Source organism: Apostichopus japonicus, chromosome 8 (genome assembly GCF_037975245.1).
Source record: "Apostichopus japonicus isolate 1M-3 chromosome 8, ASM3797524v1, whole genome shotgun sequence".
NCBI lineage: Eukaryota > Metazoa > Echinodermata > Holothuroidea > Aspidochirotida > Stichopodidae > Apostichopus > Apostichopus japonicus.
The window spans coordinates 39,258,547-39,284,092 of record NC_092568.1 but is presented as its reverse complement, the minus strand read 5'-3'; the positions used below and the strand labels follow the sequence as shown (position 1 = coordinate 39,284,092).

Sequence of the window (25,546 nt, the reverse complement as noted above, 5' to 3'; positions counted from 1 at the left end):
CCACCCCCCCCCCCCCACGAACCCGTTAACCAAGCGGACCTTTAGCTGGTGAACTCCGTAGTACGAAAGCCCATTAGGGCCATGAAAGAAAATTGTCTTAATCTGGTATATCAGATTATTATTCTGATATATCAGATTATTATTCTGATATGAAACGTTAAAGCATATGACAATCAAAATATGCATCTTGTAATTAGAAATTGACCGGCTGTTCCACGTCTTCTATATAACCAAATTTAAAAGCAAAATAACGTAGCTGATAAAAACTGCTTATCCACAAAATCACCAAGGTTAAAGAAAAAGATGTATGAAGTCGGCCTGACGTTTCGACTATTTTCTACAGTCGAATTGTCAGGCCGATTTCTTACACCTTATTTAAAAGTATCATAGTTTAATAACCATAATACTACTGCTACTGCCACTGCTCATCATCATCATCATCATCATCATCATCATCATCATCATCATCATCATCATCATCATCATCATCATCATCATCATCATCATCATCATCATCATCATCATCATCATCATCATCATCATCATCATCATCATTAAATATATACACAAGAATTTTCTTTGATAGGTGTCAAAACGCGTGTATATGAAGGGACCGCGTCCGAGGGGCCCCGACGAAACGCGTCAAAACAAAAATGGCCGTGGCTATTCTTACGACCAGAGTAACAATTATTTATAAACTATTCTTACATTATCGGCGAATTTCCATTACGCATTCGCAGTAAATTAAATAAAGCAACTGCGCATGCGTAACCTGAAATTATTGTTACTCCTGGTTGTAAAATAGCCACTTTGAACAAAAATACGCTTAAAATTAAAACTCCCCAACGGATATGAACGTTTTGACAATGCGAGATGATATCCAATTGATTAAATCTATATGAGAATTGCTCTTGGTAGTTTTTGCAGCGGATAAAACAGAAAGTAGTGCAGATGAGTTGTAATATACAGTTGCATGTGTCTAGCAGAAAATTCTTGCTTCCAGGGTGAAGTCCTTCTACTAAAATGGCTGCACATGGTATGTATCCACAAAATTGAGTCATGTGTTTTTTCCAGACTGTCTCTTGATTGGCCAGTTGTTGCCATAAACAAAAAAATCTACTAGGGTACGGTAGGGAAGGTATTTCAACAACAGGTGAGCTCGCCTGATTAATTCTGTTGAGTCACAATGTTGAATAGGCTGACCAGCGGTGTTCAAAAGAGTGGCTAATGCTTTTGGTTTATATAGGATCACAGGACTGTGGTTTCGATTCAAGCTCTCACCCTTATGTTGTGTCCTTGGGCAAGGCACTTTTATCTCGACTGCCCCTCTCCATCCACGTGTATAAATGTGTACCTGTGAGATAAATAAGGTGTGTTCGCTGGATTCTCGGCAGCCAGCCTGATGACCAGTGATTCAAAATGCTTTGAGATAGCTGTGCCATATAAAGCGCTATACAAAAACTAACATAACATAACAAATCATCAATTAAAATTACTCAGAAGGAAACTTGAAAATGCTAAGTCGCAATAAGCCGGAATTGTTCGGAGATTAATAATACAGAATAGTGTCACTATAACAAATAGTAAAATATTCGTAACTACCATCAGTGAGCAATGCCCAAACCCACCCCCCCCCCCAGGGCATCGGCCCATTGTCAAGCCCTATCCAGGAGTTTTGGGGGCTTATGTATGAAACACTCGAATCTTTTTTAAAGTCGGGAGGAGGTTAAAAGGGCCACGCACACGACGACCCTATTGGTGCCAGTTTTACCGGCACCCTGACCCAATTGTAAGTATGCTCTCGGAGTTGCCCGGCGACCAGGGTATATGTTGAGACCCGCGGGAAACTAACCTCGTAAAAAGACGGGCGTATCCGTCGCTGGCATATGTCAAGGGGCATATTCGTCCGGGGGTATTTATCCGGGGGGGGGGGGTAACTGTCTGGGGGGTATTTGTCCGAGGAGGTAGTTGTCCGGGTGGGTAGTTGTCCGGGGGGGTTTATGTCCTCGGGGGTAATTGTCCGGTGGGTATCTGTCCGGGTGGTAGTTGTCCTGGGGGATAGTTGTCCGGGATGGTATTTGTCCGGGGGGTATCTGTCCGGGTGGTAATCGTCCGAGGGGTTATTGTCTGGTGGGTTATCGTCCGGGGGGTATTTGTCTGGGGGGTATTTGTCCGGTCACGGATTCCACCTACCCCCCTCCTCTCCTCTGTGATAGTGAACATTCACGGTGTACTTTATGGCTAATATACAAAAGTGAACAATACAAATCTGTGACAGGACGAAACTTCAAAATGTAGTTCTAGCATAGTGACGAATGTGTGACGAATGTCTAAAATTAACTGAAAATGATATGACATAACGACGAATATGTTAACACTAAAATTACTACTTTGTAAGAAAATTTTCGATCAGCAACAAACATGAGAACTCAAAGTTCTATTTGTTATATTTAAAATTATGACAACTTTCGGTACAAAAGATCCTTTTTTTATTACGCTTTAAAAAATCTTTAGAGCGCGTTTTCTCAAAACTCCCTTTTTGCAAATTCGTCACTACGCCAGAACGGGACGAAATCATAACAATCAACTGCAAGTACAGAGTTAACAAAATATCCGTTACAGAAATGTTCATGCTAAAACTAATCAATGGTGGTTTCCGAATTTCCTGTGAATCGATTGGCTAATAGCCCTTACCATGTAAGCATTCTTGTGTCTAGTGCTAGGCTATGATATGTACTACACTGGATATGCTACTTGTTTTTGTACCACGGTGTGATCTGCTATTCAGGTAGACCTCATTAGCCTAAGCATAGAATGAGATCTCTCCTAGCAAGTTGCCATTGATTGCGTAATTGAGACCTTTAGCTATAGTTCCGTGCGTCGTATGGAATTTTTTTGTCCGGTTTAATAAAAATACATCTCCATTTGCCCATTTCCCCACTAAACAGGACCGTAGCCGCTGCATGGGAGCATGAGGACAGGTGATCTACATAGCTTATTGGTCAAACATCTTTTCCAAATGGCTTTAATTTAATAACACATGCAAGCACAAGCACAGTTGTATACAAAATGTATTGTTAAAATGATGGAACGATAATACCATTTTTCATATAAGCCCCGGTAACTAGACATTTTTTGTCAACGGGGAGGTGACATCTACCTTTAGACCTTGTTCAAGTCTCAGTTGGAATGAAGTGAGCAGACAAATGTTGAGTTGACGAAGATACGACAAGTTGTCAATTAAAAATTTTGCAGAAATTTATACAATTGCTCAGATGGAATGATGTGTACAATTAAAAAAAATTTACAGAACATTGGTCAATTGCTCAGTTAAAGCAACTGATCCATCCAACATTTTTTCTGATTTTTGATAAGATATTATTTTGTTTTCTAAACAATGTACTGAAAAATGTCAACTTATGGGGCAAGGTTTTTCTTATGCTGATGTACTATAGCTTAAGCTTCCGTACTATACAATTTAGCATGGATCCCGGTATGCTTAGATCAGTGGTGCAGACTGAAGGTCGGCCTAAAAAGCAATGCCACACATGACAGGGCGTATCCAGGATTTTCTAATCCGGAGGGCGCGAATTACCATCTAAGCGGAGCGCCACCATCAGTTGGCGCGCAGCGTACAAGAACATTTCTGGTTTTGATACACCCCAAGATCACCAGAAATGGCACTTTTCGGGCTTGAAATGACCAAACAGATGTACACTTTTTCCTGAGAACCAAGAATTTCTCAATAGATTTTTTTTTCCATCCATAACCTTTTTGAAGATTGTCACCAGTCACACGTCATGTTCGACCTCATCGCATCTCCTGTGGATCATTGCTTTTTGTAGGCCGATTCTATACGTCGCGGCCCACAATACCCGTAAGCCCCACTTTTCAAGGTTTTAAGCCCATTATTTGTTCAGAATTTGAAAATTCACAATTCTCGTGAACAACTTCACTTCAAAACGTACCCATATTGTCTCACATGTAAACCGTGGCAGAAGAAATAAAGACACAAAACCCAAGTTATATAACTGTCCCAACACGTACTGAATTTAAAACGGTCAGGGTACTCAACTATTGAGACGGGAGAGAGGAATTCCCCCGTTTGAATACGGTGTGGTATACACTTAAATGCTTAATACAATAATGCTTAATATAGTAACAATGAATGCTATCCCACAGTAGTGAGATAACCCCCTTCTAGAGTAATACACTTAAATGCTTAATACTGTACTGCTTAATATAATAATATTGAATGCTATCCCACAGTAGTGAGATAAACGCCCTTCTAGATTAATACACCCCCCGCTGCATGCACTCATCCCCAGCTAGACTATGTAAAATTCCCCTGATTAATATCGCGCGTTAGCTGATCAGTTCGCGGACATCACAGGCTCAGGCGAAGTTCAACTTACAAACCCTCTAATTTATTATATACAGCGCCACCAATTATTAAAGAAACACATCACTTTCAAAGGGTTACACACAAAATTTCATCTATGGACAACCAATATAGAAAAACCTCTTTCATCCCCTAACAGACCGGTCAAAATTGCACGAGTAGAGTGAAGTATGATGAAGAATGGTGGTCAGGAAAATTTTCGAAAATTCAGACACACTTAATTTATTGGTGGACATAAATTAAATCCTCTTATATCGGCAACTATAAAACTTCTTTGAAGGAAATGAAAAAAAAATACCAGATACTTCCGAAACCGAAAACACACATCTACAGCCCACTGATATGATGTGATATCTGCTTTTTGCTTTAAAAATTCGAATAATTGAAATGAGAATGAAATAATTAACTATTATCTGTTTATTGTGCTATGCTCCACCAGTGGCGTAACGATGAGCCTGGGGTGGCTCCTGGCCCAAAGGGGCCCCCTATCAGGTGGTCCAAGCAAGGGCGTCCGCAGAAATGTGTACAAGGGGGATCAGTAGGCCATATAGGCGTAACACACTACTATATATGTAAGCGGAGTGCCACCGGTTGGCGCGGAGTGTACAGCAACAAATACTCCTGATCGTCGGAAAAGACACTTCCCGTGCAAGTTGCATTAACACATCGTTTATTTTGAGATCTCATGCCTTAGGATTTTGACTTTCAATAATTTCAGTAATGAATAATGGGTCCGTTTGCAATGAACATAACTAGAGAACTGTTGGTTGGGGAAAATCATTGAATATAAAATGCTTAACTTATTTTAAAATTTTTCCGGGGGTGGGTGTTACGAGGGCCCTTGTAGCCTAACGCTAGTCACTGCTAGTTAGGAACCTAATGTTATAATATAGAACGTATTTGAAATGGCCTACGTGACAAATCAATATTTGAGAAATTAGGTCGGGTTACCATGTCAGAATGTTATTTATGTAATGAGCAATACACGATTGTTCTGGTATATTCCTTATGGCGGCACATAAAATCCCGTTGTACCCTGTGCACGCATCTTCGTGGATTCTCTGGAATGTTCGCGAGATATGCAAAGGACTTCCGGGAACGCAGAAACTGGGTCGAATTGTTACTCGGGTGTATCGAGAAAGATCTAGATGATTCTTGACATGGCGAATCGTATAAAAACCCGCCCCAGATCGGAAAGTTTCTCAGTTTCTTATCGAATACAAGCGACGACACATATTATACCATTCTACTATATATCGTCAGTGCTCAACTGTAAGTAGTTTCTGAGGGATTGAGATATGAATACCAAGATTGATTCTACACTTCCATTCAGAAGTTTGAAGAGGACTTTGCTGTGAAACTACAGTTTTTCAGTCATTATTTCGGAGAAGGTGAAGAATTTCTGTCTCCGTTGAGGAAGTTCGTTACGCCAGGAGTTGGTAGCTATAAAGCTGATTTTGGACTGACTCTGGTAATATTTAGTTGGCGAGAAGTTCGACTTGTGCTTCACTCGATTGTGGCTGGAAGTCCGTCTTCTATTTTTTGAGCATCGCCGGAAAGAAGGTGACTGCTGTTTCTGGGATCGCGAGAAACTTCGTCGAGGACCAGTGAATTTCGCGGTACAACGGACCGAGAAGCATCGTCATCAAGGTCGTGGCCGCTGAGGGATATCGCCGTTGGAAGAGACCAGCGTGTTTTAAAGTGTATCCTATCTTGTTAAATTTGTGAGTAATTTTCTATATATTTGTAATTACCACTTGTTGTTGTTGGTTCAAACTCCATTGTTCAATATAGCTTACGTTCTCATTCAAATTCTCTAGACTCGTCAATTTGTCTGTGTTCCTCCCAGAAACGAACCCAGGCTTGTGTCTCGTTAAAAATTAATTATCGAGACCTCTTGCTTTCCAACGTAACAGTGGGCAAGTGCCCCCCCCCCCTACTCTATGGAGTATAATGGAGACTACTGTACACATACAGTAATCAAACCTAAGCATAGGCCTAAGTTCGGCTGAAATTTGTCTCCATCTAAGCCTAATTTCCTGTGCTTTTTTACTTACCAGATACACCGAAGGCATCTTTATTCTTACCTTTTATTATTTTATTTATATGAAAGCCCTGCCTTCTTTTAAAATGAACGCAGTTTCAGGTCTGTTGGGTGTTGGGTGTTGGGTTATTGTTTTAGAATTTTTCAAAATATTACATGTCCCGATGTTGTACTCTTTACAACATTGGCTGGAATTGGGTTTTAAATTATATACTTTGTTTTCATTATAATAATAAATAACTCAACTAGCTCGATACAGACATAAATACCCAATGAGCCCATGATTATGTCCGTATCACGTGAAAATATGTATATTGTCTTTTTCAGTCTTGCATGAGTTTTTCTTTCCCAGTAAAACGGGCCCTCCCTATACAAAGAGGTACCCTTTTTCTGTGCATCAGTATAGCGGGGCCCCCTTTTGGTCGGGCCACCGGCTCAGCACGGTCCGAGCCCATAGGAGTTACGCTACTTTGACCCACATTCTTTTCATTTCGAAAGACACAGTTTCAAGTTCTATACACACTAAAGGCTTCGATTCTATATCTGCCTTCAGTTTAGGGAAAATCTTGGGATTTTCATCTCTAGATATCGTTAGATCTTGCTAGATATCCATACAGTATACAGTGCCCTTGGAATTCTTGGATTTTCGGGGCCTGATCTTGGGAAATTGCCAAATCGGGAGTGGTCACACTCCATGTAGGTCAGTGAACGACCTTTAGACGTCACTAATACACAACCCGATCACTTGTTACCGATGAAGTGGTGTGTTGCCGGATTTTGTCAAGGTCTTGGTACGGGCGAAGGTCATTTATTAAGTCTCGTTACTCATCGGGAAGTGATAAGAGGGGTGGTAGGGCGTAGGGTTGTGGGCGCGCGTTTTCAAGCATGGGAACAATCTCAAGAAGTGATGGGTGCGTCAGACCCCCCCCCCCCACCCCCGCCAATGAAACGCCCTTTGATCCACTACATGATATTCACAGGGACGTGTTCAATTCTCCAATCGCATTCGGAATTTAAATTAGAAGTTATATGTTTGTGGAAACCTTATTAGCTGGTATATGATCTGAAGTTCCTTTGGTGACAGTTCTTTTCAGAGGTTGACCCTAAACTAGTTTTGCTACTGTTTGGTGGTACCTATGTTGTGAATCTGGGAGTATTATTATAAAGGGTACTATATAATATGATATTATTTTAGTTTTGTGCATTTAGGGGTCTATTAGGAACATGCTAGTAAATGGATCTAAGGAATTCGCACCTGACTAAGGCTTACTGCATGGTATCCATCATTGACTGCCACGTCGGCTAGATGTGAGTTTATTACGTATATATTTACTGGAAACATATTTCATTTATATTTAGCCTTAATGATTATTGTAGATGTGTCTCGTATTGTAGTTGGTATTGAACCAATTGTATTGGTTATATTTGATACTTAAGTTAGGCCACTCACATATTACCCCCTCAGCCGTTGATAGGATATCGGAGAGATCACCATTAGAATATGTTTATATTTTATTTCTATCAATTCTCAATGTACATAATACAGATAAAATTGACTATAAAAAAAGCATGACAGGTCTCAACGACCGCAGCTAGCAGAAAGCCACACTAAGGATAATAAAAGGATAAAGGGATTAAAACGACAGACAATACCAAGCAACCAAGAACTTAAGAGAACGACAAGTACAAATCTAAATGCGAACAAATAGTAAACAAAAACTGCTGAAAAAAATATACTCTATATATCTACAATATGTGTGAGGCAAGTGTCAGCATCATCCCGAAGATTGTATATTGTTTAGCTGCACATGAGGGCTAGTTTAGTACATTTGGCAAGGTATTTCTTTATTATAGATTTTTTCGATTTTCCCAGTCTATTGCACATAAGTTTTACTGTACCGGGAGCTATTATCCCCCTTACTCCAATCTCCACCGTTATGAAATCCACTTCCCAGCCAATATCACTCAAGTCACCGATCAATGGTTCATATCTGTCTGATTTTCTTTCTTGTGCATTGTTAAAGGATTCAGCGGAGTCCCAGGGACACGTCAACTCCATGATGTGAATTTTGCTTTGACCCCTGTCTATAGCAGTGAGGTCTGGTCTGCAAGTTTAGTAGGCAATATATCCGGGGGTATGGTACTGGTGTGCTGGTCATATACGATAGTGTTCCCGTCTCGAGTAGCGTCGATTGCGATATCCCATGCTGCTATATATTTACTGGAAACATATTTCATTTATATTTAGCCTTAATGATTATTGTAGATGTGTCTGATATTGTAGTTGGTATTGAACCCATTGTATTGATTATATTTGATACTTAAGTTAGGCCACTCACTTGATAGCCTGCAGCCGTCTATAGGATGTCGGAGAGATCACCATTGGAAATTATTCATTAATTTCTACACAAGTTCTTTGGGTTTAGGTGGTCGTGACTAACCCCCTGGTCGTAGAGAAGATGTTGAGGAAAACACAAATCTGCAGTTTGTTAAAAACAAATACACATAGATCTTTGATCATAGCAGTGATTGAGATACTGATGTGATCGAGAAGTCTAGGCAAACTCGTCGCCATGTGCACAAGCTGAACATATTTAGACTTAAAGAGTGCTTCAATTGTAGAAACATTATATGGTGTGCCCAGTGCCCCTGCCCTCCTGCAGTGATATTTCCATAAATGGTTTGCATAATTAGAACGATATTCCTACATTATGGAATTCCTCTTTAATAATTGTGCATTTTCAGAACCGCAATTTCAAAAGAATCTTGTAAAATGCTGTATCAACTACCTAGATGACTCGTTGACTAGTGTGTCCCAAAGTCCGGCTGCTGGAACTAATAAAAATCTTTAACACATGTCAAGACAAAAATCGGAGAAGAGGTTGATGACTGGTTGATCTCTAATTTATGAATGTTTTTCAGTCGATCGCTGATGCACTGACATATGAATTTATCACAGATTACGGCATTTACAGACTTTACAGAGATTACGTTTAATACGTTATAAACACTTAAAGTGGTACAGTATAATTATCTTCACACTTAAGCGGTAACACTTTAATTCAGAAACGTATAACGAACTCCCTGGGATGAACTCACGCCCCCCCCCTGGGGGTTCATGCACCCAAGTTAGGGAACCCCTGGGTTAGATTGTCATTGGATGTCGCCACCTACAACTCGCAACAGCTCTACAGTCTACACATATTTTGGGAGAGATACAATTACAGAGTCTGGGGCCATCGACGGGTAGAACTGAGGGAACGCTCAATCCTATGACGATAATGTTTCGCTATCAATTGACTGAAAGGGATATGATATTTCTGTTACAATATTTTAACTTGGCTGATTCTTAATAAATGTGTGGTCTCAGCAAATACAATAACTGTTGTTTTCTGATATCTTTATATCTCAGTGTGTTAAGTGTCAGATTTGCGACTTTTCAAAGGGAAGTAAAACTGTGCAGTACACCTAAATAATTATTGAAATTATTACATTTATGTTGTGTACATGCTCGTTACCCGTACATTAGGTATATCCTTTACACTTTATTTAGGTATAATAGAAATACTTCATTCTGTATAGTAACTTACAAGGGCGTAGGAACCGGGGGGGCTGGGGGCGCCAGCCCCCCCAGTGAAAAATGTGGAGGGGCGGAAGTATCATTCCGCCCCCCCCCCCCGGTTCGCAAGTCAGAAAACCCCTTTTTCATTTCCAAATGAGAAAAAAAATCTCATTTGGAGCATCAAATTGCATCTAAGGCCAGGTGAAAATACAAAATTAAGTTTACAAAATGGAGTGGGTGTTGAAGTGTGCTATATTGCACCAAATTGCATCTGAGGCCACCTGGAAATGCAAAAAATTCCAAAGGGGAGGGGGACACCCCCTCCCCTTAGACCCCTCCCCCAGGCCGGTCATCAGTCTTCAGCCCCCCCACTCAAAAGTACCTTCCTACGCCACTGGTAACTTACATGATACAGAAGTTGTGTAACTATCACTACTGTACACAACATTAATGTAATTGAATACCCCAATTACATGTAAACGTCGAACGTGTTTGATCGTAGAGAACACCGGCTTATTTCAAGCCTTCTCTTTTCGATAAGTGTCACCAGAGGATAACAATGATGATGATGATTATGAAGATGACGATGACGATGGCGACGAGACGACGTTGACGATGTTGACGATGATGATGATCAGCAGTTATTTTTACGACGCTGAAGCGACCACAGATGTGGGGAAGCCCACAATATATGGATTACACTTATGGATTATATATGGATTACAACTTACACGGCTTCCAATACAACATTTTAACTTTCATTTGGATTCTTTTCAATTAAGAAAGTTATTTCAGATGTGAATACCGTAGATTTGCTATTGGATGAAAAACCCACCTAATTACTATGACCCGGCCAGGTATCGAACCCGGAACCACATGATTGCTGAACCTCATTGCTTAAAATATCACCGCCTTTATCCACTCGGCTACAGCATTGATAATGAGGCAGGGGTGTGAATTCGCGCCCAGGACCGCCACTGAACGACCCCTTCCAACGGACGAGAGTGTATACCACGGCATCTGATCACTTTCTCCAATACTGATAGATAGGCAAACACATCAGACTTGTACAGACGATGAATTAACGGATGCATATTTCTGGTTGATATCAATGAAAAATAGACTGCGATATCCCACCCTCTAAATCACTTTTACACGACATTTAAACGCAGTACCCCCGTCGCCTCCACTACTTACTGTACCTCAATCTTTGCAAGAACACTTTAGTCACTTGACGATGATGGGTATTGTAGTATGTCTAAGCGTCTTGTGTGTTTCCCGCGTCTTTAATCATCCGGTATAAAATTGTTTCACTCTGTACAGTCAGAAATATACCGATATGAAAAGCTACATTAACATGCTCCCTTATTTCCAAACGCGCGAAACAGCAAGTGCGCGAAATTAGTATGCTACTTGGTAGGGATACAATCACAGGATCAGGAACTACCTCATGCCACAGAAATTTAACACATAAATGTCTGCGCTTCATACACAGTACATACGTGTGAAAAACCTTTACTATTGCAATTTCTGTGTCATAGAGTGAACCTCAATTTACGTTTGTTGTTGACTTATCAGCTACAGAACGAACCATTGGCTACCTATTTTGTGCATCGAAAAGTGAATCAAGATGGGGGTATGATTCAAACTAGCATTAGAGGGTTCACATTATGCCTAACTAGGCTAGCCTAGGCTTATATCAGGACGCTTCGTTTTCCTAGGTAAGGGTGTAGCTACAGTAGGCCTAGCCTAGGGCCTAGCTACTCTTGAAATTTGTGTTTTGACTAGTTGCAAGATGCCTCCCATATAGCTAGGCTAGGCCTAATAATATCAGCCACTAAGCTTAACGTTAACTCTTAGTCAGTCTTAGGTAAGGTTACTATGATTATTAAACTATTTCTAGAAAGTCTGAGGACCCATGGACGTCAGTAGAAAATAATCCAGAGGGGGACAAGAATACATGGTTTTCCATTAATTTTGAATTTTGAATTTCTTTTAATTCACGTTTTGGTTGTCAAATTGAATAATTAATCTGATATCGCATTGCAAAAGACAGCATAATACTATAGCTTAGTCAAATTGCTACACAAGTCCAAAGCAGTTTTATACATGTAACCACAGTAGCCTATATATTTATCTTCAGAGACAAAATTCAGAGCGTTCAAAACTGCTACCCAAAATATGAACACTAGAATTATATCCAATGGTTATTGGGAGAGGATTTTGTTTTAATGGTCCACTCAGTTCTTTTCAGTGGGTGGCCACACTTAAGGTGAATGAATCAATGCCAGGTTTGATTAAGAGGTCCTTTCAAGCTTTACTATGCTACTTTAGTTTCCACAACCAGTTTATGCCACATCTGGAATATTGTAATGTTATTTGGTTCCCACATCTAAGAACTGACATACTGTAAGCAGTATTGAGAGCATTTAACATAGAGCTACACATCTTGTACCTGGTCTGGAGAACCATCATTACGTACTGTACACTCAAGTTACCTACATTAGTATTCCGCAGAAAGATAGGTGATGTAATTCAAATAAGATTGTTCATGGTTTGAAGGATATTGAGTGTAGCAAATTGATACCTTGGATCTGTCTGCCAAAATCAGAGGGCATAGCTACAAGAATGCCAAAAAGCATTGCAAATCAATTATACATGTCTCAACTATTTGTTCTTATCAAGTTGTTAATACTTGGAACTCTCTTCCTGAGGTTGTGGTCTCTGCAACTTCATTGAATGACTTCTAGGCAAAATTGGACAACCACTGGAATCTAAATGATGAGGCAATTGGAGTTGCACAGTGTATCTTTAGCGTGTATTGCTGTTTATTTCTGTTGTTTGTGAACTTTGTATCTGTTTTGTGCTGAAGTTGGGAGGGTTTAAAAGGATTTTCCTTTCTTGGAGCCCGTCAAGAATCAAGAAACCTGCCGCATTGGTCTAGTTACGCCACTGTGTCGGTCTTTCTCCAAGTTATACTTACAGTACCATACCATGGTCAATTGGTCTGTCATGATTGCTATCTGATTTGGCCGGTCATTTGCACAAATCTTGTACATGTCAAAGCCACAAGTTTGTAACCTGGCAAGACAGTTTCTCAAGGGGATGTAAAATAGATCAATTTTAAAACTGGTTAGCCTTTTCTTCAACTGACTGCAGTGACAAGCAGAGCAGAACAATGTTTGAAAACTCTTAAGGTTTCGGCTATTTAGCCGATCATCAAGTGAATAGGCAGGCTGTGCTTGTAATTTTATTACAATGTATTTGAAATATACAGTGTTGGTGCACAGAGGTCCATGGAGCTGTAGCATTTTGAGATGTTTCTTGCAGTTATTTTTAACAAGTTTTCATAGTTCCCCCTTTCAGATGAGCAAGTTAATGTTGACAACAAGGCTTGGTACTACACTATACTTAAAGGAAGGCATTTTGACGGTCTCTCGCTGTTTTGGTGGCCCTAGGTTTTCAAAAGCCAATCTTAGAACACCTCATCCAGAAATAAGTACATTGGCCTAGTTATTACAGCAGCCAAGTTATTACATCCCATACCTTATTATTCATCAAGTAGTGTAACATGATGCTTTGCGTCAATTGCAGTCTCTATGAAACTATTCAATGATCTAATTTGCCTTAATATGTGAATAATGAATGTAATTCACATTTGTAGCCTAGATTCAAGCTATCTCTACAAATGCGAGGCCAAACAAGTTAAGATGAATTTATTCACCTGGGCAGGGATATTCCAGGGACTATATAAAATCTGTGGACATTCCAGAGGTCACCTTTAATCTGGGGACAGCACAGGGAATCAGGGATTATCCCTTAGGTATCAGCTGGGTCTTGGTTATCAGAACAAAAGTATTGTATACATACATTACCAAAAACAGATGATGCTAGGCTTAATAATTGCCAATTAGAAGTAATTCTGTGGGAAAATGGATATTCAACATGGTTCCTGATTTTTCACTGACAGTTTATATATTGACTCTAGCCTAGTAAAAGCATGACGTAGGCTTAGAATAAACTGCTGACCATACAGTAGGTGGAGTAGTAAGCGCTTACAATAGGAATGAGACAGACGATAGCACAAAATGTTAGTAACAAGTGAATTGCTGCGAATAGTTTGAAATATTTCAACTTGAGATTTTAAACAATATTAAATATTTTCAAGTGAAGTTTTTCTTACCCTTAGAATGTATTCCATTCTCTATTTACTGTTAAGTTTTTGACTAAGATATCACAGAGGTGTGTAAAGTCGCTCTATAGTTATGTAGCCAGTGCATTTGTCAGAAAGTGCAAACACAAAATGATGGTATTCTAACTGCAATAAATAATACATGTTACTGATTACATTATTGCATAATTAAACCATATTATATATCACATAGCCTAGGCCTATTTCAGCCAATTTGTCAAATGTTTTGAATACTGGTGTACGTTTCATTTCAACCACAACAAACAGTAAGCTTCTTTTGTAACATTTCACATTCATTATTTTGTGAATTGATGTAGGTCAGCACCTTCGAAATTGTGAAGCGTATTCTAGTTTGTGTTAACATATTGTTTACTTATTGTTATCATGACGTCACACATGGCTCGCCTTTTGGTTGTTTGCTCTGTGGTGTGGCAGGCTATGAATCACCATTTGAGTTCCCATTTGCATGTGCTCATCTGCATATCAGGTTGGCACTCAACCAATCAAGAGTTGGGTGAGGGGTTACTGTAGCTATAAAATTGGACCAATCAGGTTCAAGGGCAGAGCGTGTGCCCTGTGCATTGTGTCGTAATTTGTTATTTTAAAATCGGGGGTTTAAGTGTCTCCTAAAGACGTATCCGGGAGTTAAGTTTATCTCCCGAAGCCTACAGACGTATAACTGTGGGCTCCGTAGTTTATATTTATGATCAGCATTTATGCCTGTGCATTTTAATTATCCCAAGTTATAGTTAAATTCAGAATTAATAAAAGGAACTTATTATCAAATATCTGCTTTTGGAGATTATTTAGTAAGACTTTCCTGTTCACGCTCGGTTCAACGTTATTAGTGTAAGGCCCGGCTAACCGTCACCTGGAACTATCAAAATAAACCTTACAAATAGATATTCTGAAAATTTAACTTACGATCCAGTTGAGTTTCTTCTAGACAGAGTATGTTTGAAGGTTTAGGAAATTTCCTCTCTACCATTTAATTTGTTATTTTTTACTGATTCACTGATATTTTGTTCAGAAAAGAACTTAAAAATTCGCATTTCTGTACCCTTGTATGACCTATCCAGCTACAGCAGGCCTTTCCTAGGTCTGAACACGTGCACATTCTCAACTTCGTTCTAGGCTTTGTAATAATTGAGGATATAGCTTGAGTTAAGTTACCCAGACTGGGCCTGTTGTAGGGAGTCAGCACTGGAACACATCTCTACCTATATATCTGTTCAATGCCTTACTCGGCAAACATAGCTTACTGATATATATATATATATATATTTGTATTGTTACTCATTGTTACTGTATGTGTGTAATGTGTAGTCTGCATAATGGGTACACATCTGTCATTAAAAAAAGTATTAAAATATAACATGATAACATGGATATAGTAGTATAAACTTAGTATTGCTTGTGTACAGTGCACAAATGAATTTTGCTTTTCATTATCATTATTGTACCGATCTCTTTGATCCTTTCAAGCAATAAATAACTTGAAAGTGATGTGTAGTCTTGCTTTGCAGCTGATGGATACTCGCTGTAGTTCATCAATGTAGCCCCCACCCCCACGAAAGCAAAACCATCAACCCTTAAATTTTGTCTACATACACTGATTTGCATATTACTATATTAAAATCTTAATAAGAATATGAAATGAGAACTAAGGAAGGATTCTTTTCTTTACCATCATGATTTTACCTTATAGAAATCATAACATGTAAAGTACAGTATAACCATTGAATTTGTCATGCTTTGTTTTTTTTTCAGAAAAGATCTTTGAAGGGAAAAGAGAAGAAACAGAAGAGAAAGGAAGTAAGTAAAGAGTTACAACTTGAAGACTAATATCCAGCTTAATATTCATTACTCTTTTATTGTTTTGAATAAGGAATATTAATAATAACGCTGTAAGGGGTGGGGGAGGGGGATGTCCCTAAAATGCATGGGTATCTGTGAAAACTTACTCTTAATAACACCACATTGCAAGATTGGATCTCATAGACATACTTCAAATGGTTCATGAAATGCACAAAACTTTGTTTGCTGGACTTTCCTGGTGGATGGCAAAGGACAGATGTATGTGTTCAAACTTTGGAAACGTCTGGTTTCTGTACACGTACCACATCATGCCACACCTTTCTTTATGTTTATACTGTTTGATCTCATTCACATTCCCTACAATCAACACAACCCACATCACATTGCTGGCAAATGATGATATAATGCCTCATATTCAGTAACTGTTTTAAGTACAAATTATAGTATTGACAACCTATGCAGCAGTTAGTACCAATCAGGAAGCCACTGTCTTGATGCTCCATTGTAAATATTTGTTACGAACTTTGAACAAAGAAACAAAGTCTGCACAATTAATTTCTAGTTTTGTTGTATTTCCATTTTAAACTCCTTCAGGAACAAGTTAAGTTAGCTGCATCACAGGTACTTGTGGATGCAGCCAATGCACTGGAAGATCCCATGTCACTGGTTGTACCATTCAAGAAATATGACAGAAATGGGTAAGCATATAGTCTGTTTGAAGCAATTTTTTATTCTTATTTTCCTACTTTCTGTAGACAGGCAAGTAAACTATACAGTCAAGTCAGTGTGCAAATGTTCATGTGTATCATAACTATTTATATATATTGTTTGAATGTGTGTGTGTGTGACAGAGAGAGATACCCTGGCTACACCCTATAAAGGATGGTTTGTCAAGAAGGGCCCAGGGAAAGTTGACGAACGTCTTACTTGGGCGTCTGGCTTGCCCATAATGAGTACAGGGTCCCTAATATTGTGTTTGTGGGGTCAAACTTTTGAAAGCTCTATACCTGAAGAATCACAGCTTTTGAGAATGTCTGTACATGAGTGTATGCATAACAGATTGGCCCTCACAATGTGGAATTCAGCAGTTGGAAGCTATTTGTGTATATATCACAGACTGGCCTGTAAACTGTGCACTAGCCATTGTTCATTTTTACTTGTAGGAAGTTTGTACAGGCAAAGTTTTGGCAGTTTGAGCATATAAAATACGATCAATCAGCTTTTCATGTTTGTGGAGGTCAGAGGTCATTTGCGTTGAGTAGCAGTTAAGAAGAAGGGAACATAGACAAGTGCCTTGGCATGCGGCTTTCACACCAGTGAAATATTTTAAGTGGGAGTTAAAGGTCAGCTTTTGTAATATATGTCAGTTAGCAACATGGAAAGTATTTATTCTGGTCTCATATTTAATGTATGTTTAAGCCTACAGGTGCCTCTCAACCTTTCTCTCCAATTCCCACCTGGATAAAAAGCATTTCCTGATTCCATCCCCCATATATAAACCCATACCATACATCTTTTTAATCACTTTCTTTCACATGATATGATGGCAAACATTATGATTCTATCAATGTTCTTGTTATCTGTCATGATTCACTCTACAAAATACAAAATGAAATATAAGGGACTCTTGAGCATGAAGCTTTTGAACAAGTGCCTTACTGTTAGGATTTAGCTTTGTTCAATTTAAGACGTAAATTGCTGCGATGTGATATGTGCAGGCTACCACATTTCTTGGTTAGAATATGTAGTTAGAATGCTGAAACTAGATAGAATGAAGGCCATTCCTCCCAATTCCCCCTTTCTTCTCAATTCACCCCCCCCCCAGACTTGTCAATTGCCCCTTCCCCTTGGGGGTCTACATGGACCCTGATTGATAAGCACTTGTTTAAACAGATAACAAAATTAAATTTGAATGAAAGTCAGACTTTAAAGTTGTGGATGTTTAACACTGTTCTCTCCCTAAAAAAATATAATTTTTTAAAATAAATATAAGTTACTTTTAATCTTTGCATACTCCCTAGAATAATATTTTGAGACATGGTGTTTTGTAAGTCATAATGGAGACTATAAGTAAGGGCTATAATTGGGTCAAATGCAAGGTTGTATTAACTACCCGCTGCCTCATTGCTATAACTGTATTAATACATGTATGTACTTCATTGTGTTTTAATGGCAAATATAAACAAAACAAACAAACAAACAACTACTTTTGCATTTTCATGTAAAGCTAAGAAAAATGGGTGGACGAGGGATATATATATACCCCAACACTTAGTCCTCCATGAATCTGCCTTTGTCCCCGCATAGATACAGCAATTGTCTTGGAATAATGTTAAAATTGATCAGTCTTTCCTCAAAGTTATTTTCTTTCGTTTCCTTTCTGTCAGATTAACAGTTTCGATTGACTGTCATAAGATGCCGGAGTGTACTCGAGACACTGTAGACTGGGCGTTGAGTCTGCTGAGTACAAATATGAAGAGTTTGTGAGTACTGAAGAAAAAAATCTACTCTTTATTTGAACCTTTCTTCTTACTTGTGAAATAAAGACCCGATTTGAAGAAAACCGGACACATAGTTTGGTGGCTATGCTCTTAAACATTTCTTAGGTTTTTGTAAGAAAATTAACACAGAAAACTGACTGGGAAATTATGAAAAGAAAAATAAAGGGGCAAATGAAATTATTGACCAATTTTGGATTGAAATCAGCAACCATGCAGGATTTTTATTTCATAATTCAATTGTAAGACTGAAGTCCCTGGTTGGAATACCAACATATCCAGTAATTTCTTTGTTCCTTTCAACTTACTGTATTATATCTGTTGAGACCTCTGTTTCCACACTGTATATCGTGAATTTGAAAGCTTAATCACCTAGGACTATTATATGCATGCGTTAATGTATAGAGTTGTTGTCTCCATCAAACGAAGCAGGAGAGCCTTGTTACTTTGTTGTAAGAATGTTTACTGTGCATGTAAAAACACATCAAAATAGAGCGCTTGATTGGAGTTGCCTGCGTATTTACATAACTCCTGTAGTTTAACTTGTTTTGTTGTGTTTGAGATGTGTATTTGTAATTTTGCTGACGGTGGACCACATGCTGTTGTTATACTCACCCTGATTATGCTTTTGTTTGACTCCTCTTAAATAAATCTTATATTTTTACTGGAATGAATAAATAAAATAAATGAAACAATAATTTTAATGGACATAAGCAAACAAAATTCAGCAGCTAGGATATAGGAAAGGAGTGTTTAGCTAGCTTATCAATATACAGGCCACATTCAGTCCACCACATATCAAGCTACTGTAGGGACTAGATACTTCCTTACATAAAGGAATGTTTAGCAAATCAACATACAGGCTTCATTCAGCCAACCACATATCAAGCTAGGGACTAGATACTTCTTTACATAAAGGAATGTTTAGCTAATCAACATACAGGCCACATTCAGTCAACCACATATCAAGCTAGGGACTAGATACTTCCTAAAGTAAAGGAGTGTTAGCTAATCAACAAACAGGCCACATTCAGTCAACCACATCTCAAGCTAGGGAGGAGATACTTCCAAAAGTAAATGAGTGTTTAGCTAATCAACATAATGTACAGGCTACATTCAGTCAACCACATCTCAAGCTAGGGACTAGATACTTCCTCACGTAAAGGAGTGTGTAGCTAATCAACATACAGGCCACATTCAGTCAACCACATCTCAAGCTAGGGACTAGATACTTCCAAATGTAAAGGAGTGTTTAGCTAATCAACATATTGTACAGGCCACATTCAGTCAACCACATCTCAAGCTAGGGAGTAGATACTGAGAATAGACCTTTAACACCTACAGAGGGGGTTATGTTGCTCTTCAAGATTATTGTAACATATTCTAGCACTAGAGTATCCCTTTGATGGCATTTCTCCATTTTAACTTTACAACAGGTACGAACAGAGCAGCTGGGGCTGGAAAGAAAGAGAGAAGCGTGAAGAGATCACAGATGACAGAGTGCTGTTGCTGGTTGCTAGGGGAGAAGACCAAAATCCAGTTGGATTTGTTCACTTTCGGTTTGACATGGACTTTGATGATGAAGTGTTATACTGGTGAGTTCATTGGATAATGGAGACACTCTCATCTGAATCTTGTATTTTCTGTCCTTTTTACACCTAGATGCTAATGATTAGATGGTAGTGAACTGAGGTTCTGGAGCAGAAAGTCAGAAATGCATGAAAGAGCTGTGAAAATAGGGTGCAGGCTCAGGAGGTAGAAGAAATATAAAAAAAATACCAAACAAAAACATAATAAGAATCGAAACACTGAAGAACTTGACAATTACCAAATATAAGATTGCATCAGTCCAAACAATAAACAATCCTGCCAGATTTTCTTATTCATGGAGTAAGTGTTAGGCTGAGTTCACATTGATCCCATTCAAAGCTAGAAATGTTTTATCTCAATAAACCATTTCCATATTTGCTGTTAGCACTTGCAACAGGGATTGTCGATATTCAAAATGGTTCCCATTCTTTTTACCTTGGTGTAGGAATCTATATAGTGTGAAAAAAGCCCTATCATTTACAGTTTGTTAAAGTGTAAGAAAGATTTGTGGTGAGTCAGTACTCATATACTAACATAATCACCTGTCCTCGGCCTCATACAGTACCAAGAGGACTTCTACTGGTACTCATATTCATACTAAGAGGACTTCTACTGGTACTCATATTCATACCTAGAGGATTTCTACTGGTACTCATATTCATACCAAGAGGACTTCTACTGGTACTCATATTCATACCAAGAGGACTTCTACTGGTACTCATATTCATACCAAGAGGACTTCTACTGGTACTCATATTCATACCAAGAGGACTTCTTCTGGTACTCATATTCATACCAAGAGGACTTTTACTGGTACTAATACTCAAACCGATGGGACTTCTTTTTGTACTCATACTCATGATGTTGCACTCATACTTCAAGTTAAAAGTATACTTCAAGTAATACAAATTGAAATTTACTAACTGTCCTGTATGCAATAAGATTTCAATCTTTTAGTGCATTATTACATCAAACTGTTCCTCTGCTAGCAACTTTTTGCAATGACACCAATAAGGAAGTGTTCAGTCAGTGTCTACCCTCACACATTACACTAATGGTGCATCCCATTCAATACACTACAGGTGGTTTCCACACAATAAACTACAGGTGGTTTCCACACAATACACTACAGGTGCATTCCACACAATACACTACAGTTGGTTTCCACACAAGACACTACAGGTGTATCCAAGGTTACTTTAATTTACTAATAACAAGGCTTTTATAACCTTTCACTGAATACAAGAGTAGCACTGATGATTTCAGCATTGCATTTCACTGTGAATTCAACCCATTATTTGGAACTTACAAAGATTAGAAATCATACTCCAGGGACAGCTGTGATGGCATCTTAGGTACATTTACCCCCCCCCCCCCATTACCCAACCCAATCTTACTTCATCAATGTGTTACTATGTCTTTTATTCAGAAAGTGATCAGTGGGAATCACAAGTTGTATGTAGTATCTGATTTCTTCGAAACATATAAACTTAGATTTGTTTCCACCAAGGATCTTCATTGGCTTTGCTTCACAAATACGTGTCTCTTTTTGCCCTTTATTTAATTTAATTCCTATTAAGACAAACTCATTCATTTTCTTATTTATTTTACAGCTATGAAATTCAACTTGTTGAAGAAGTTAGACGCAAGGGTCTTGGAAAGTTCTTGATACAGATTCTGGAGATGCTAGCATACCAGTAAGACATATTCTTTTCTCATGGAAGTAGAACACCTACTGCCGTCTTCTGTGTCAGCTATTTGCGATATTTTACGTAGGAAATGATGGTGTCATTGTCTGGTAGTTTTGGTTACTTGCCATAGCTAGGCAAGTAACCTACGCAATCAAGTTGGCAGTTGTGGGTGTGTGTGTATGTGACACCCCAGCTTGTACACACGATATCTCCAGATAGGTAACCTCTTTAATTCTCATATTTGGCATGTGACTTCCCCATAATTAGTCCATTGGTGGAAGTCAAAGGTCATTTGTGGTCTACAGAGGGCAAAATATGAAATCTTCAAAAACGCTGTATCTTCTGAACCTGTACATCAAAGGTCATACATGCATGTTAGAATAGCCTTATGTTGTGTAAAGTGTTGACACAATTTGGTGCATGTCAAAGTTCACGTAAGGTCACCAGGGGTCAAAACTTTGAAATCCTTGGAAACACAATATCTCCAGTTAGAAACTAAATTTGCTCTCATATTTTGCACATGGCTTTCCTACAATGAGTACAAGAACCTTACTGTTTTTGAGGTCACACGTCATTTTACACTATAAAGCTCTATAAACACAAACCTTGTAAACACGATATCCCAAGATAGGTTACGTCTCATGCTCATATTTGGCATGTGTCTTTCTTATATAGTGAACACAAGGACCAAATTATTTTGGGTGGAGGCTAAGGTCATTTGGGGTCAGCAGAGCTCCAAATTTTGAATTATCAAAAGTACTTTACCTTGAGAACTTTACCTTCCAAAAAGATTTTATATATGCATGATAGGTTTCCCACATGATAAATGAAACTATTCTACAATTTGGTATAAAGGTGAAAGCTCAATTAAGGTTTGCAGAAGGCAAACCATACAAAATTTCTAAAGGTCAGGTCTCAGTGAAGTTGTGAAAATTATGATGATTTGACTTCCACATATGTAGTAGAACCCCCTTGCTGTTCTAGGTGGAGGTCGAAGGTTGACTTAGGTACATGCAGTACGAACTTTCGCCAGGGTTAGCTTGCAAACTACTCTTGTGCTGCATTTGTAACATATTTGAAGGCAAGTAACCTCTGGAATGGGTATCCATCCCATTAATGTGGAAGAAGTTAAAATTCACTTGTGACAAATTGTTATTGCAGAAAGATTTGAAGATCAACTAGAAGTTTTTTCTTTTCAAGAGGAGTTTCTCTGTAAGGATGAATAGCCAATATTTTGTAAAGGACCTTTATGATATTACTATATTTTGAGTGCAAATGGGGACTAGCAGTTGACTTAAAAATCTAACATCAACATAGCTCTCTCCCACCATCCAATTCTCCATCCCCCCCCCCCCCCTATTACATTTTCACCCATATCATTACAAATATGCTGGCAAGGCATCCCAGCAATGTTTCATTTAAGTAATGAACATTACTTTTTCCAATAGTATTAAGAATTTATTCAAAAAGGCCTTTTATGAGGAGGGAGCTTATGGGTGACCTAATTAGTTAGGAAAGCATGGAAGTATCTATTGTACCAATGTTAGGTTTCTAATCTGAAAGTTTTAGGCTTTGGAGAAAATCAGTTTTCAAGGATTAGTACATTATTGAGATAACAGTGTTTGGGTATAGGCTAATGAATAAAGTAACTAGCCTAACATAGTGTTCTACATGCTATTCTTTTTCCTTTCAGAACACAAATGAAGAAGGTGATGTTGACAGTTTTCAAGCATAATAAAGAGGCCAATTCATTTTTTGTCAATCAGTTAAAGTAAGTTTACTCTAAAAGTTATCTCTAAAAAGTTATAAAGTTCAAGTTATCGATATCAGATTCTATCTCAAATCTATTATGAAGAAGCTCCAACTTTAAAAGCAAATAAGGGGAAGATAACTCACTGGTAAAGATTTTGTGAGATTTATCAAATATTTATTGAATAATTTGTAGTGTGTTGTAGATGAGTGAGTCTCATCTTATATGTACTTCAGACCTACCTGTAATCTAGGAGAGGTTTTATGCAAAGGCAACCGTGTTAATAGAAAGTCTTACTCTGTATGTATCCAGTCCTGAATGTAGGTATTTAGTAATTTTAAGTCATATACTACCAAATGTATTTGTTTGTGCTGGACCTTATTTATCATTCATAAGTGTACATCCATGTATCTTAGAAAAGCCTATCCGATTGTGTGTATTGTGTATTGTTTTGTTTTTTATTTGCATTTGTATTTACCAGTGCTGCACCTATCATATATGTGGTTACTGATATACTTGTATGTGACACAGAAGTTATGAAGACTGCTCGTCTTTTTCTGGAAGATTTTAATGAAGTTCTTTCATTTTTCTTACATCCAGATATGAAATAGATGAGACATCTCCCAGTATTTATGACCCCATGAATCCTGAGGATTATGATTATGAGATTCTTAGCAAACCGATCAAGAAGAAGAAGACCATAGCAACCAAGAGTGAATGAAGAGAGACTAATTCTGCTTCAATAACAATCAGTTATGGAATCCAGCATTGTCATTGCTTAGCTCTGCCTGTGATCAATGACAGCCGCTCTATCATGCTGGACAAGTAACACAGTGTTGTAGATACCTGTTCAATCTACTTCATTCTGAACAAGTAACACAGCGTTGTAGGTACCTGTTCAATCTACTTCATTCTGAACAAGTAACACAGTGTTGTAGGTACCTGTTCAATCTACTTCATTCTAGACAAGTAACACAGTGTTGTAGGTACCTGTTCAATTTACTTCATTCTGAACCAGTAACACAGTGTTGTAGGTACCTGTTCAATCTACTTTAATTCTGGACAAGTAACACAGCGATGTAGGTACCTGTTCAATCTACTTCATTCTGGACAAGTAACACAGTGTTGTAGATACCTGTTCAATCTACTTCATTCTGTACAAGTAACACAGTGTTGTAGGTACCTGTTCAATCTACTTCATTCTGAACAAGTAACACAGTGTTGTAGGTACCTGTTCAATCTACTTCATTCTGAACAAGTAACACAGTGTTGTAGGTACCTGTTCAATCTACTTCATTCTGAACCAGTAACACAGTGTTGTAGGTACCTGTTCAATCTACTTTAATTCTGGACAAGTAACACAGTGTTGTAGGTAACTGTTCAATCTACTTCATTCTGGACACATAACGCAGCGATGTAGGTACCTGTTCAATCTACAGTACTTCATTTTGGACAAGTAACACAGTGTTGTAGGTACATGTTCAATCTACTTCATTCTGGACAAGTAACACAGTGTTGTAGGTACCTGTTCAATATACTTCATTCTGTACAAGTAACACAGTGTTGTAGGTACCTGTTCAATCTACTTTAGTCTAGACAAGAAACACAGCATTGTAGGTACCTGTTCAATCTACTTCATTCTGAAGAAGTAACATAGTGTTGTAGGTACCTGTTCAATCTACTTCATTCTGTACAAGTAGCACAGTGTTGTAGGTACCTGTCCAATCTACTCCATTCTGGACAAGTAACACAGTGTTGTAGGTACCTGTTCAATCTACTTCATTCTGGACAAGTAAGACAGTGTTGTAGGTACCTGTTCAATCTACTTCATTCTAGACAAGTAAGACAGTGTTGTAGGTACCTGTCCAATCTACTTCATTCTGAACCAGTAACACAGTGTTGTAGGTAACTGTTCAATTTACTTCATTCTGGACAAACAAGTAGCTCAGTGTTGTAGGTAACTGTTTAATCTACTTCATTCTGGACAAGTAACACAGTG

At 38.4% G+C, this 25,546-nt stretch overlaps 1 protein-coding gene across 1 annotated transcript; it reads left to right on the top strand.

The window, feature by feature from the left end:
• Positions 1-11,411: 11,411 nt before the first annotated feature.
• Positions 11,412-24,562, top strand: LOC139971991 (N-alpha-acetyltransferase 40-like). Its single transcript, XM_071978859.1, has 8 exons — positions 11,412-11,644; positions 15,971-16,015; positions 16,613-16,716; positions 18,406-18,501; positions 19,953-20,111; positions 21,720-21,803; positions 23,491-23,568; positions 24,148-24,562. Exons 1-8 carry the CDS (start codon positions 11,639-11,641, stop codon positions 24,266-24,268), a joined length of 693 nt encoding a protein of 230 aa, XP_071834960.1. The 5' UTR covers positions 11,412-11,638; the 3' UTR covers positions 24,269-24,562.
• The last annotated feature ends 984 nt before the right edge of the window (positions 24,563-25,546 follow it).

Bases quoted from the DNA above. Each gene is read 5' to 3' on its own strand.
- LOC139971991 (XM_071978859.1), top strand. The intron at 16,717-18,405 runs GTAAGCATATAG...CCTTTCTGTCAG, and splicing joins AAGAAATATGACAGAAATGG to ATTAACAGTTTCGATTGACT. The intron at 20,112-21,719 runs GTGAGTTCATTG...TTTATTTTACAG, and splicing joins GATGATGAAGTGTTATACTG to CTATGAAATTCAACTTGTTG.